The 16,583-nt window shown below is 35.7% G+C and overlaps 1 protein-coding gene across 10 annotated transcripts in view; it reads left to right on the forward strand.

Moving 5' to 3' along the window:
* LOC105277228 (metabotropic glutamate receptor 8) overlaps positions 1-16,583 on the forward strand; it is a 101,863-nt gene that overhangs the window by 43,423 nt on the left and 41,857 nt on the right. For all 10 annotated transcript variants that reach the window (XM_026968572.1, XM_026968573.1, XM_026968574.1 and 7 more), the window contains 3 exons: positions 6,799-6,930; positions 11,778-11,957; positions 16,408-16,577. In XM_026968572.1, coding sequence (XP_026824373.1) covers positions 6,799-6,930; positions 11,778-11,957; positions 16,408-16,577 — 482 coding nt within the window. The remainder of the gene's footprint in view (positions 1-6,798; positions 6,931-11,777; positions 11,958-16,407; positions 16,578-16,583) is intronic.

Below are 16,583 nucleotides of genomic sequence, written 5' to 3' on the forward strand. Positions count from 1 at the left end.
CATTTCGCATTTCTCCTCGTCAAAAAGAATATTTTGTAAAATTATTTTTTCGCAATAGCGCTTTGTAATATTTCGTTTAAGCAATAGTAAATTAAAAAAATCGAGAAATGCACAGAATAAATGGAAAAATTATTTTGCTATATTTGCATGCTATTTCTCTCTCTCTCTCTCTCTCTCTCTCTCTCTCTCTCTCTCAAATTATTTCATTACTTTGTAAGTAAATGTGTTAGATATAATTTAAAATCAAATTAAAGATATTTATTAATATTTGCTGATTTTATTAATACGCAATAACTAATGATATTTCTATTTCTAAAAGTAATGTAACTAATTCTATTTTTAAAGAATATCATTTCCATAAAAGCATTCCTTTTTTTAATTTTATTACTAAAATTGCACTTAAAATTGTAGTTGCTATCAGTATCTATTTTTGGAACTATAGTAACTTATAGGGGTTTGCAGGATTAATAATTTTGTTTCTCGCTGCGAAATAGTCTAAAACATGAAACCGAAAGAGATATTTTTTTATGAGAATATTTTGTAAAATTTATAACATGAAAGTATCGAATCATATGCACAATCTTTTATGCACGAACAAAGAGAGAATTTTTATAAAGGACTTGTAAAGAGCGGACCGTTATCGAAGGAGGGTCACACAAAATCGCGTTTGCAAACTTTCCGCAGTGTTGCGCTATTCATCCAAGTCTGCAAAAGATTTGTGGAGGATATTTTACAGCAGGGAGAATTAAACACCGTTGTCGTGCCGATATGACGGTAGTTACGTCGTCCACGCAAAGAACATTTTTATTGGTGCTCGCATACGGGCTGCTGCATATTTTTTTCTTCCTTTTTTCTCATCAAATCGTAACATATGGCAGTCGAGTCCAGAATATTTTGCAAAATTCGACTAACGTTATTACTTTGCTTAATAAAGAACTGCAATAAAGCTCATAGATTCGCGAAAAATCGAAAACCGAAACACCATTTCCTCTAGTTTGTCATCACAGCGCATAACACCGATGGAAAGCAGACGTAATGAAAGGACCAATCAAACCGCCATCCTGTTTCATCATGAGAGTAGCCAAATTGGGAGCAACAGCAAATACAGAATAAGAAACACGTTTACAGAATCTCTGCATAATTCCTAATACTAATAATAGTTACTATTAAATCGCAAACGTTGCGAACGCGATTATCCAAAGATCGATACACCAGGAACTGAAACTGTAAACCGGAAGGAATCGATATTCCGAGGCCATGCGCTGGGGATTAGGATCATCGACCGTAGTTAGAAAGCCATTGACAGGAAGCCCCTCGATAAGGACCATCACGTGGCTGGAGGGCAAAAAGGCCGACCAACTGAGATCCCAAAGAGCCGGATCGGAATTCGCGGGTTCGATCGCGTGCGCTTCCCCGTCCGTTAAACCTGCCTTTCATCTCGACGCACGTAATGCCAGCCACGTTCAATTGACACGAGCGTATCGGCAAAACTTTACGCAGAAAAACTGCGGCACGAGATAGGGAATGTGTCTCTAATTGTGAGTCACGTACCGGTCGAACGTGATATAGGACGGGAACGTTCGCACGAAAGCGATCCGGAGCGTGCCGGCGGACTAGTTACGTGCAACGATGAAAATAATTCTGGCGACATTGTACCATCGCTGTACGTAATATTTTCTTTTCGTCGGGGACTTACAACTGTGAGCTCTACGTTTGTATCTCGCGACGATCCGCGCGCGGATTCAATTTATTTCCTCGCGCGACGACAGAAGCGGATTCAATTTAGCAATCGCTCCAATGTCTTAACTCCACTTTATCCGTCTGTAACTGGCAATTCAACTTGTAGGTGTGAAATTTTTGATGCACATAAATTGTGAAGAACATTTTTACTTTAAAATAAACAACGTTAAGTTAAAATTATGTGGATCTCCTTTTTTTGGTATTTTTTAAAAAATTTTTGTACGAAAGTCATTCAAGAAGATAGGTTTAAGGGAATATATGAAGTGCATTGAATGTACAAAAAAGTAGAATGTACAAACGACTTTATCATTATTAAACATTCCTTCGCGACGAGAATATTTTGATATTTTGGGAAATATTTCAACATAGAGATGTATTCATCGCGGAAAGTGGAACTTCCGCTTGAGTAAGATTCATGGAATCATAGTAAATTCATATAAGTCACTCTCGCTCCCAGCTCCTTTTTATTCACGTCGAGAATTTATCTCGCGAACTTGAAAGAGAGAAGTCTACGTCGCCGCAGGCAACGTGATACTCAGAGGAACGAAGTGTGGCATAAATTCTGCACGCCGGAGCACCAAGAGAAATTGGGATTGACATGTTATACTATATTGTGCGAGGATTGCATGCAAGTCATACTTTAGTATCTATTTTCTGTCATCTGAAATTTAATACAATATGTTTTTTCCATATTCGATGCACGCGAACGAATGTATTCCTGCAACATTGATGGTTTCAAATGGAAAGAAGGATTTTGTCTTTTCTCTTTAAGGGGTTTAAATCAAAATTTCAATGTTGCACTTCATAGTAGGTTAAATGGGACTGTAAGCTCAGTACATTGTTTTAGTCTTATAGTCTTTGATTTACATAATCATTATGCTAGAAAAATTTTAATCAACTTTTAATTGAAAAAGGAAAAAACATGTATGAATTTATGTGGTTGCGATACATTGGCTGAACATGACCTTCCGTTTTCCAGTAAGATTAATTATCGAGTCTTACATTAATTTACCGAGAGGTGAGAATACTATCCTTTATCACGTTTAATTATGCTCTATCGTATTACAAGTTTTAATTATTCTCTTAATTATGTAAGTAATAAAGAGAGAAAGTTGTCGGATGCAATAACTTTCTGTCGCGGACCGCAAAATTGGATTATGTCATCTCGACCGTGCGACACATTGCACATTCCTGAAGAATCACCTTCCGTGTCCGCAATTGCCAAAAGTCCCACCTTTTGATTTCGCGCGACGCGACACTCGCTGGAAGCCATTTATTTTCTACGTTTCCTGACAAGCAATTGCCTTTGCTTCCCATCTAGTACCACGACCGCGCTCCTGGGAACAGTTATCACATGAGGATCGTAAATCATGAAGTACCAAGTGGGAGTCATAGATTTTTATAAAAGTAGCCTTTTGCGTGTGCAACATTCATCCGTATTGTCACTATTACACACTGTTCATAACCGTCCTACATTGATTCATTTCCCCCATCATGCATTACATATGACTGCTAGAAATAAATTATTCTTCCCACGCGGATATTTATCGTTCACCTTCCAATGAAAGTAGGATTGAATTCCATCATTTGTTTCCGCTGCTCTGCCTACATGTATTATATTTAGGAATTGTAGATTATATACAGAAAACTTATGGTTAAATTTTTTAATCGATAGGAATATAGATACTTTATTATGAGAATTTTTAAAAATTTCATAAAATTGCACGACACGTGTTCATATCTTTACAAGATAATGTTTTTATTAAAACGACTGTACTTTACGATTTAGAATATGATGTTTTTTCCTCAAGATATATTAGAGTTTTATTCCGTCATTTCAAAAATATGATAAAAGCTACAGTTTTTTACGTAAAAGCTATCCAAATGGAATTCTCTGAAAATATGTAGTGGTAACTCTCGAATGCGTTTAATTTATGACCAATCGATCGATTGAATTCGTCTTTTCTATTTTCCACTTTGGATTGAATGCATTTTTCTTGGCGTGAATAATGCATGCTCGAATCCGGTGTTTGGATTTATTTCTCGCGTTCGAACGGAAACGACTATCTCTCTAGGAGAACATGCCACCTTGAAGGGAGATCTATGGATACCAAGGTACGAATCTCGGCTTTTTCTAGCCTTCGGTCTCTTTCAAAACGCACTCAGAATGCCGAACACTTTGGAACGATGCCATGATTCAAGAGCCATCACGTTTTGCCGACTGATAGCTTTCTGTATCTTACAGATCGTTCATCATGTCGGATACAACTGATACTCGAATGATTCAAAGCAATCAAACAATGATTAGTCGTAAATTATGTACTTAAAGAATCGATGGACATTTTAGGATATCGAAGAAAGAACACTATATATAAAAGTTTGATATAAGTTTTCTACTTTTATTTATTTTATTCATTACATTAAAAATATTTAACATTTATGTTAAACTTATAACTTGATTCTCTCTTTCTCTCTATTTCAGTAAAAATAAATTATATTCAATAGCATCTCTTTGACTATTCCTGTATTATATACGATTTTTTAATTATGTTATTATTATTGTTCCATCGCATAAATGAGAGTGCATGTGACGTATATGTATATGTGGAGCATGTATTCATAACGCGTAATGGAATATTTTCAGTGTAATAAATTCATGAATGCGCTGCCTCTTTTCCTCTTCGTGGCGACACACACAGTTTACGCTACTTAACATTGCCGTTACGGTAACGTAAACACATATACACGACAGGTTACCTCCGAAAAAAGGTCGCATTAATATGTCATGAACCCAGAGGCACATGCGATATTTAAATAACTCGAAGTGGCAACGCGTTGCATTCAGTATTTATGCAGCAGTTCAGAAAACTTTCTCACAGGAATATACACCTGTGCATCCGTACGCGCGCGCGCGCATGCTGTGTATGTCCAGCATCTATGATGTTTGTCTCACAATATTTAAATCATCTCTCGACATACCAAAGAATAGTATTTCCGGGATCTTCGCCAGAAGCTCCTTGTGAACAGATGTTTCCATAAATGCGCTGAATGCGCGATATGAAATCACACAACAACGAATCCAACTGTCAAATCGATAAAATTGACGTTATTGCATATATTTTACAGAAACGTTTTTTTTCCTAATTTGCGATCAATCTTCATACTGTCGTTGGCGAAACAAATGCCAACAAAATGTTGCAAGAAATTAATTAAATTACTGTATAACGTAATGAAGCGATTAATGAAGCAAAGAAAAATAGAGTTAAAAATTGCAAAAATAATTTATCTTCAAATTTATGAAAGTTTATTGAGAACCATGAGAAATGCAAACAATCCGAGCTGTTACGTGTAATAGTTGGAACAATAAATTTTTAAGATTTAATTTTGTTTGGCTTTTATATAGATTTTTACTGAACGAATTTATATCAAAATGAATCTTTTATCTCTTTCCTGCGGCAAATCCTTAGATTGCGAGTTTTGCGAGAATAATTTCCGGCCGGCTTAAAAATTAAGCAGCGTGATATATTTACCGCGATTTGCGCTAAATAGCCGGATACTCCGCGACATTTAAAAGATTAATGGCGCAAGATCGGGGAAAACGCACTTGCCTCGATGGAGAGGCCGGGAATTCTCGTCGACATCGAACACACTACTCGTTCGTTCAAAAGCTACAGCTTCAACGGGATCTAAATTGGTTCCGAAAACGTTAGCAAAACAGTGCTCGTTGTTATAACGAGCAGTGTAAACTATGTGTTAAATAACACAAAGGCAATTTGGCTGTGTTAGACTCACGTTGTACCTGAAAATCATATAGTTCCTTCTCATAGTCACTACAATTATGGTACGAATTGCTTCTCTTAACAGCGATCTAAATTTGCCATTTACATTAAGTCTTTAACTCATTAAAGACGGTTGTTTACATGGCTGTTCGCAATAAACATGTAAAATTTGCAAATTTGCATAAATATATATATATATATATATATATATATATATATATAAGCGTCACACAGAGATTATTCATTTTTATTTATATTACATATAATTTTATCGTTTCATTGATTGATTGAAAAACGGCTCAATCAACCCTGGGGAGTTCTCTGGTAATCATCATTACGCCATATGAAAAATGCCGCGGCAAGGGATTAATTCTATTAGCGAATGGAAGAGAATCTGTAATTGTTTTGTTTATCGACTATCCGCCTCATGCAGATGGAAGTGCAATCGCGCGATTGTCCGACGCACAGTAACGGCAAGTGCACTTGCGCACCAAAATTGAAATTGCATGGGATTCCTTAATTGCGTACCGTAGGATATGCCATAGAAATGATCTAACGAGCGTGACCGAGTTGCGCATAACGAAAACGAACTCCGTCGCAACTTTGTCATCAAATTTCATCTGTCGCAGCAGTCACACACGAAAATTTGCCTCTCCGTCGGACGGAGGAAGAGCAGAGTGGTAAACGTATGGAAATTTGCATTTTAGATGGGTATTTTAAACGGGCACTTTAGACGAGTATTTTAGATGGCACATTTTATACGAGCAAATAGATGTACCAAGAGAGATTTCAAATAAATCTTTTTTTAATGATTACGCAAATTCGATCGAGGTACACATTCGTATCTTTTGAGTTTGCAATTATATTTTCATGTTAGTTGCATAAAAAATATTATAAATGTCTCTATATATGAAAAAAGTCTTTTAATTGCTTTTTTTCACGCTCGCCTCCACGAATTTACTATAGAAATATGAGATATAGCTCTATAGGTTTCTATAGAGGATATATATATTGTTCACGTGATATATTTGGTTCACCCCTAGTCGGAAAGATATGAATGGTAGATATAAGGTTTCAGGAATATTTGTAGGAGGACACGGATTGCAAATGGAGCGCCTAAGAGTTTCGAAAATGCCCTTGTGAAAATTGCATTTTGATTCCGTTCAACATTTTCGCAAAATCGATTTAAATGATAGTTTGATAAAACTAAATGTTTTTTTAATTGGATTTTCAGCACGCCGGAAAAAAAAAGTAACCTGATATTTTTTCTTTATTTCAGGACATATCGGAGTACAAGTGCGAGAACGGCAAGATGCCCACCTACGTTCCTCATAAGCCGGTAACCGGCGTGATAGGTGCTGCATTCAGTGTAGTCTCTATCATGGTAGCCAATATCCTGCGGCTATTCAAGGTAACTACTGGGCAACTTAATAAATATAAATCCTGTCTATGTAATTCCATGTGAAACTAGAATCTAAAATATGAAAAATATACAAGAGAAAATAGGTAAGATTTAGCAAAGGTGCATTTCATAATTTCGGTTTTCTCTCGTTTGAGACATCGTATCATGCCATGCATGTCCATCGCGATTGAGAAACGAAAAATAGTCGATTCAAGAGGCAGCTTCGTAGAAAGCACGGTAGGGTATCGACAGGTCCTTACAAGACTCGTGAAAACGTAGCTTCTTTTGATACCAAAGTTACAAAGGTTGAGTTCGAAAAGGAAGAAGGGGAAGCTACGACGAGTCGAGCAGGCAATTTCGTCGGCTTTTTCGAGAGAGGGTGGATAGGCGCTGTCAAAACTTCGTGACCGGTAACGACGATGGCGTAACTTATCCATCATAGTCATCCATCCATAGATCAAGTCGGGAAGAGCAACTCCCACGTCGCGGAATCGTTCCCTTTCCTATCAGACTCGGATAAGACCCCTGTGCGTTTACGTGACGCCCTCAAAAAGACGTCGCATAGCACGAGTTCGTTGAAAGGAATCCAGTGATCCGCGCGAAATCGGGTTGCGAAAGAAACTTCTCTTCGTCGCCATCGAAACGCTCCATCGATCCGCCGCCATTTACGCCGAAAGCGTGAATAGATCTCACGAATGTCGCGGGTCCTGTCGAAATGCAAACGATTACGTTTCGCAGATTCTCCGTGGGATAATTCAATCTTGGAACACCGTCCGGGTTTTACGGCAGTCTTTACATTATTCATAGATAAGTAACAAAAGTATGATAATAATACGCAAAACTTAATTTTTCAAATGTCTTTCTTATGCAAGATGCTCTTTACGGAATGACTTAAAACTCCGTTTATTTTCTTTACACGTTCTGCACTTTGCGTCAGACACTGCAGATAGTAGTTCAAATTTTCTGCATAAAATAATAGAAAATCTATTTATTGTATTCGAAAAATATGTTTTAATTGTTACTGAGGAATGCATGATTATAAATACGTCGCTAATTTTACAGTTCAAAATTTCAGAGATATATTTTATTTGAATAATTACATGGAAGTCAAAATAGATGCATTTTATATAATAAGAATTTGAAGTTTCCCAGTCTAGTCGCGAATTAAACTTTCGAGTTCTATTAATGCGGATGAAAAGATAGCAGATAAGACTTACACCGCACAAGAATGCAGGCTTCATTGCACGAGTTGTGCTGAGTGCTACCCCGGATTTTATTGCGCGTGCACTTTTATCGCTCCCTCATTATTTTATAACGACCCACTTGGATTTGAAAACTACTTCCTTTTCTGTTTATCGGCGAAAGCCAAGTACCCTTTTCAGTTCACTTTCCGCCGACGTGTTTTTACTGCAGACAAAGACATCCGCGGAATATTTCCGCGGTTTTCTCTACCGGTTTACCATTCAGCTCAAAGGAATCACGTAAATATAGACGGCATTGTTGAAAATGCTTAATAACTTTATCGGATTCAACATAACTTGGTATTTTCATTAAAATCTATTCGTGTACTCAAAGGAAAATACAAAATTATCTTTATTTTTCAAGCATTGTACCTTCAGACTCTGTCTGATGCAGAATTGAAAAGAAATAATTTAGAATAGATATTGAAAATGTACGGGGAACTTAAAACGTTGCTATTATATCAATTTTTGAAATTGGAAAATCATTAATGATATTTGCAAGATTATAATTACAGACTCAGAATCTTATACTTTATATTTTTAGAAACTTGTATTTTGTATAGCTATGACGAAAAATTTCGACTTGGACGTGTTCAAGCGCCCAAGAGAATAGCTTTGTTATTTTACTTGTTATTCAACCTAAGTTGATCCTTGCCACGTCATAGACTTTCGCGCGCGCGTTGCATTTAATTTACATAGCAAACGTAACTCGTTCGTTAGGATTCCCGGTATGAAGGCGCCCGTTGCATTCGATGGTTATGCGATGCTCTTCCTTTGTATGCCATAGGATGCAATTAACCCTTTGCACCTCGTACATATTCGCATTATGTCAACTGCGCGTAGCAAAAAACAAATTTAAAATTTATCCGTCGATATGACCAACAGGGAAAGTGAAACTTGCAAGCAGATCAAGTTTGATCGTGATACGAATGCATATATAGTCTGCGAACAAATGTATACACAACAATAATAATACTAATTATAATTATTGTCTATTTTACTGTCTATTTTATTAACTAAGGAGAATAATCGAGATAATTACGTCCTTTAGTGCGACGACGCTGCTCAATGTGCAATTACATGAATTGATGGTTACTTTTATAGCGACTTGTTTCATTAAATATTCTATTTATTCGACTGGCTCTCGTTAATTACTCCATCTTGATTATTTTCTTCGACGGGTTGCTTTAAACATTCAGGTCGATTTTGACAGCAAACTGCGAATCACAATTGTATACTCATCGGAATTTCAAACAGCACCCGCTTATTGCGTCACTCTACCGAGAAATACTGAAAATCATTCGAGTTGGTGTGCCGGTACTATTAATAACAATTTAGTCAGAGAGTAGAGAGATCTAAAACAATTTTCAGAAGATTACGTTTGCATTGAACGTTTTCTATAGAGCATTAAATATAGAGTTAAATATAAAGCCTTTGTTAATAACTGCAGAATTTCACTCTCTGAGATTGTTATATAATAAATATATCTCAGTCATCTGATAATTAATATCTTAATTGCAATACTTAATATACTTATTGATGAATGTTTCTTGAAATCCTCTTTTTCCTTAATTAATTAATTTTAAAAAAATCTTGATCATAAAATCATATAGAAATATGATATTTTGGAAATACAAACGGAATTACTTCCTAATTCGATTTGATTAGTCGAAGATATATTTTGAGTTCTGACCATGACACACAGCGATGTGACCGCGAAGTAATAAAACGTTAATTAAGTCCAAAATCAATTAAACAGTAAACTGTTTCCGACAGAACTAATGAATAATCACCATGCAATTATATTCCACGCGCATGTAATCGTAGGTTTAAGCTTGAGCTCAACTGCGTCATATAATTGACCGCATCTTTATTAGGGAACATGCCGATGCAGCACGCCGGTGAACTCGTTTTCCCACAAACAGGAGCCAAATAACTATCCATTACCGGATTCCTGTGATTTCTACAAAACAAAACAATTTAGCGCGGCTCGAATTGCACTCACAGAAATTCGATAGTCATATAGATATCGATAGCTGAGTTCAAGTACGAAATGGCTTACGGAACGAGACAATGATGGTATCGAGCAGAGATCTAATTGTTACTGGTGCTAATTAGGTATCTATTGTAACATCAGGTTACCTATTATACATTAGGTTTTCTAATTAAGATATCTTAATTAGTAATTAATCCCGCTGCGCGACGGCATCCTCGATAAAAATTATTCGATTTCTTGTGATGGAAGTCTGATGACTACGGAAAACTTTTTTGAAAGCATCTAGTTGTAACCGTAATTAGATTTTTATCTCGGTAAATGCAATTTACTGAATTAAGAAACAAAACTCGATATTAAACAGTCGCGTTTAAGGCCAAATGTACGATGAGAACGTAGGCAATTATTCATACCATATTGTTTGCGACAATACGGCCTTTCTCTCTCTCGAGACAATAATTAACTAATTAATTCTAGTTAATTGCTTCGTTTATGGCTAGACAATTGTCGCAGCGCACAGTATATTAATCCTTTGTAGTAACGTAATGATTATAGAGCGAAAACTAGGCGCATTGTAAGTTTCAAAAACATTTATTATTACACATACATATAATTCCTTTTGATATCTCACGCCGAATGCATTTATTAAAATTGTTATAATTTAAATTATAATATAAATTGAAATAATTAAAAACACATATACCAATTAATGTCAATAATAAAATGAAAATGCAATTTCCTTTTGATTGCTGGCAGATTTTATACAAATTTAACGGATTCATAACGAGAGATAAAAGTTTCATTTATATTATCCATATGTTTTTATCCATATGTTAGTATATGTTTTTCTTTCTTTTTTTAATAATATTACATTTATGAGTTTTGTGCCGATGACCTGACCCGGTAATAAAGTCTCGTTCGATCGATTTGTGTAGCCTCGTAATTTAGATCACATCAGTCACCTCGTGACGGTCACGGCAATGGCAACGGCAACTATCGAAACAAATGGATGCAAATTAATACGAGGAGCGATAATACGGTCGCAGCTTTCGTGTGCCATTGTCGGTCTTGGCGCATATGTCAACGTTATATGAGCGGAAGATAGGGACGCGTGATAATGCCAATAACATCCGTTAAGGAACAATGCTATCAACGAGAAACTATCCCTACTAGCGTAGCGCACGCTCTTTGTGCAAAAATGGAATTACTCGTTGCAGCCAAAGAAGCCAAAGAGGACGGGGGACGGGAGACTTAGTCACTTTCAGCAAGGCACGAGATTATTAGATTCATGACGCTGCCTGCATAGATGCTGTAAAGTTACCAGCTCTTCTTGTATCCGTGACGAGAAACAGGGTCGCGCATCATATGATACAAGATATTAGCTTTTATGTGTGCGACACGATATTTTACAGTTGAAACGAACAAGATTTGGAAATTAATTCAAGAGAAAATGATATGCATTATAACGCGTTATAATACGTCGAGTGCTATGCGTCGGTAATTTTATAGCAATGATTTTTAGCTGCGCGATGTGATTAACGTTGGTATTTTTTAAATGTGAGTAATAGCAGTGATGGTTTCCAAGTCTCTTAATTGCATGGTGACTATCCTTCTGATTGCAGATACCGCAAGTGAGTTACGCGTCCACCAGCACCGAGCTCTCGGACAAGAGCCGGTTCGAGTATTTCAGCAGAGTGGTGCCGCCAGACAATTTTCAAGCGCAGGCGATTGTCGAGGTGATCCATCTCCTTGGCTGGAAGTACGTTTCTACGGTAGCTGTGGAAGGTGAATATGGTGAGAAGGTAAATATCAAATTTCATACGAAGGAGTAAACACGTTATAAATCAAACAGATACTTATCCTGATTTCTAATTTCTTTAATTATGGTTTCTGTATTGTATTTAATTGTCACACCATCAAAAAGCTGGTTTTTGACGATAATAAAATCATATTCTTTATAGAGATGTTACGCACGTCTTTCATGCAATTATTTCATGCAATTATGCAATTCTTTCTTGGAAATTGTTATCATCATATTTTACAGAAATGTCGAAAGAAAGAAGGAATATGTTGATGAAAGAATAATAACGTAATATGTTTTCTTGAATTAGATTGTAAATATCGGTTTAACAATTACCTGTTTGATATCGAAACATATTAAATTGCATTGTAATAATTACAAGATTGTAATATAACGCGATATAACGAGAGATGGGTAATAATGGTCTTATTTTCACAATGTATGAAATGAAAACGCGCATTTCTGTATTAAAATAACAATAATCAAATCTATATATTACAATACAATTAGATTGGCAAACTTTAGAATTTCTAATTATTGTAAATCATTCCTTATTACAATTAGGCATGTTAAGCCATATTAAGAGAGAGAGAGAGAGAGAGAGAGAGAGAGAGAGAGAAAGATACAATTAGTGTTTAAAAATTGATAAAAATATAATATCTACACAATAGATGTTAACACAATGAAACATTTGATTACATTATTTTATGAAATCGCACGTTTTTGCAAATACTAAGTCAAGAAATAATCATCATAACGATAGTAATCGTGATATAAAATCGTTATGTGCGACCGCGTTAACAAGCGGAGAGAAAACTAATTGCGCAATCAAGCAAGAAAATTCGATGTTAAGGCGCCATCCGCTGCTTAAATTAGTCGATTAGTATGCGACGAGGAATTCCGTGCGCAAGAAGATTACCGGAGCAGTCCAATCTTACAAAAATTGCGGGAAGTAAAACTTTCTGGTCAACTTCCGCGCTCAGCTTGAATTCATCGTTTCTTAATTATAGATGCTTGCATAAGAAATCGCATAGTGCATAGAAGAAAAAGGAAAAGTTCACTAATGCCGTATAAATTTTTCTTTTCTATTAATAATAAATTCATGTTTATATAATAACATTTATAAAGTTTAAGTAAAGTTTGTAAATTTACTATGTCGACAACTAATGTAACTGGAATATCTATGTTTAATATTTTAATATTTGAAATTTAGTATTTTAGATATTTAATTGGTAATTGAAGCGGAAATCACTATTTATCAGTCACTTACCTCTCGCGCGCGATTACATACTTACAAGTTCAAATAAGTGCAACTCTTTCGCAATAACGAGATTCTAATATGCATTAGCAGCGCATAATTTACTGAACGAGTGAATAGGTGTAATATAATAATTCAATGAACGTGGTAACTCAACCGGCGAGGCAATTTCTCTTATGTTGGTGAACGTAGCATAAGAATTTTTCATATTCGTCGTGATCGAGGGACGATTTTATGGTCCAATTATACTGGAATGGTCGCCTTCTGACTATGTTCGTGACAATGGAATGTTTCGCGTCTTGGAACGTGCAAATTTGCTAATGTCATGAATTGTACTGGCTGTGCGCGCTCTCGAAAGGACTCCAGACGGAATAGTAGTAATCGCGTTCCGAGTAATTGAACTGGTGTCAGTGATCAGCCTAATTAATCTCTACCAGGTATCACGATGGCCCGACAATTACTTCACGTGAGTGAGTTTGTTATCGATCGCGTCAATCCTAAAAGATGCATCAATGCCAATCTGAAATACATCTGATTAAATAAATTTTAGAAATAACAATTTAAATAATGAAATATAATAATGAGAAAAACATATTTTAATTTTAAGGAAATCCGCAGACATTGGATAACACGGACAATATCTTTTGTAGACTCGAGAAATATTTTATGAAATGTCTATACGCAGAAGATTTTAGTTCCATCACATTAGCAGTAAAGAGAATAACGGAACGTCTACCTTTGAATTTTTATCAAAATTCTTTCACTAATATTGGGCGTATGGTGCAGTTGTGGCTTGCAAATGCGGTGCATATTTCAGCGGGCGTAAGCTCGCCTAAAGCGATTATATGGCACAAGATAAAGTGTATGGGATTATGTATTAAAGAACGAAAAGCACGAATCATATGAATCACAGCGAAAAAAGATTGCTAATAAAAAGAACTTATTGCGAGTGATGTAATGAGATTTTTTATCTATCCTAATATGTACTGTGCGTTTGGCATTACAAGAAATGCGAATTTAAAGCATTTGAAGCATTGACATTCGCTGGAGTGACACAGTCCGAAAATAGAATCACGTGCAATTTTAAACCGTCAAGGATTCAAGATTGTTCCTAGACGCAAATATACCTAATGAGGCTCGTATTAAGCAAAGAGATCTAAAAAAAAGATTGGACTCATGTAGAAATAAAAAAAGAGAACGAGGTCAGGTGCGACCAATTGTTAAAGGAACTGAGCTTCGTTAAGTAAATCGTCTCGATAGAGCAACATCTTCTTGTCGTAGCAATTCTCGTTATTTCTCGGATAACTACGTCGTTTGTCTGTTTCCTCTTTTGTCACTGTCCCTTTCCTTACAGTGTACTAATTAAACCCGTAGTATATTGAATCGTACCTCTGGACAGGTATCTTAATTTTCTGTCATATCTTCTCATTTTTTCCCATTTAATTCTACTTTTATGATATAATTATTTTTAAATAAATTATTTTTTCTATCTTTTTACAAAAATCAAAAAGTTAGTAACTCAAAGTTACATTAATTGGAAAAGTTGAATCCGATTTCTTTTCTTAACGAAAGAATCAAAGTATTTTCTTAAATTTTAAGCCATTAGAAACAAAGGAATTTTTTCACGAAAGAATAGAACGATTTCATGAGATACGTAAGTGAATAGCTGGACAATTCTTTTATCGTACAATATGGACTTTAACAGAATCGTAACCTTTTGTTCTCTACAGTGGGATGTTGGGCAACTTCACCAATTTCCGCTTTCTTATCTAGTCACCCTTACAATAGACAATAAAAGAAAGTCCTAATCCTATAGAAAACTAGTTCCAGGCGTTGTCAGAGAAATAAAAGCTACACTGGAGGCATTTATGCTCACTGCATAGTGACACTGAATAATATTAATAATAAGAACTAAATTTAAGAGTTAAAAATGTTTGAATGTAAATTCGCTAAAGCACATGAGATCAGTACATATATAATCATAAATTAACATTTCCGAAACATTTTAATTGAGAAGGTCCAGATTGCGGTAATCCAGTAATAGGTAATTTGGATAATCGGAATTCGCGTAATTAATATACTACTGTATCCTCAATTAGTGTAATCGTGCTCGTTATATCATGAATGAACATTTAAACTTGCTCAGAAGCAAATTACGGCAAATACTGCGAGAATTGCTGCATCAAGTAATCATTATAATGCTCGGAAATCACAAGGATACAGGGAGATACATTTTCATCCGTCATACCGTGATATATCGTGACGATTTTTATTACGCCGTGAAACATGCCGATAACATCTGCGGTTGCAACTCGGTGCAACCCGCATCTCTTTCTCTTCGACCATCTTTTCCTTCCGTGCGGTTTCTCAACCACATGTACGAGCGGAGAAATATATCACGAAACGCAGCTGCTATCGCGAAGACAGACGAGCCGCGTCGATGTATTTATTTGCGTGTATACCACGTGTTGCAAAAATATAGGAAACAAGTAGTTTATTTTATTATTTGTCGTATCGCGGTTTGTATCGTACAAGAACAACAATTAAATTATATAATTATTAAATAGATATTTATCAAACATATTGATAATTGAATCATTAAATTTTATTTGATGTAATATTAAATTTCACTTAAATTGTTACAAATTTAATTTATAGATATCTGTATAATCCAACATCTCATTTTATTTGAAATTTGATGAAACTCTCGCAATTTTATACTCGTATATTCGTTTCAGATTTCATTCGAGATTTGATTATTCGATTACATCTGAGATTTGATTCGTAATCCGAACCATTTAGCGTAAAATATGAAAAATTCTGATGATTACGGATCACGGGACAAATTTTTGTTGCAAAAATGAGAAAGACTTAACTTCACCTTTCTGGAAGAGCGCAGGTTTGCTGCTATCATATATTTTCCTTGAGCACTCCGAACAACAGCCAGCTACTTTATGGCCGCAATTTCTCATGCAAATTTTCAGGATTTATTGTACATGATAAATGAGTGTGTAAATATAAGTCGAATGCATCAGAAGTTTCGTATATTTTCCTATGTTTCCTGTGTATAATCGTTTATTAATTATTTTCGTTTATTAATTAATCATGAACATGGACAATTCGGTGCGTATTATCGCGCCAATTCAATTCCTCGTCAGTGAAGCAGCTCATTTTTTTGGGATTCTGTTTCCAGGGCATCGCCAAATTTATTGCGCTTACGGCGGCATACAACATTTGCGTCGCAGTCAGTGAGAAGATTCTGAGGAACTCCAAGACCGAGGACTTCGACAGAATAATCGAGCACCTGAGCTCAAAGCACAACGCCAGAGGAGTCATAATGTTCGTTGACGAAGACAACATAAGGTAGGA

The sequence above is a fragment of the Ooceraea biroi genome, chromosome 3 (genome assembly GCF_003672135.1).
Source record: "Ooceraea biroi isolate clonal line C1 chromosome 3, Obir_v5.4, whole genome shotgun sequence".
Taxonomy (NCBI): domain Eukaryota; kingdom Metazoa; phylum Arthropoda; class Insecta; order Hymenoptera; family Formicidae; genus Ooceraea; species Ooceraea biroi.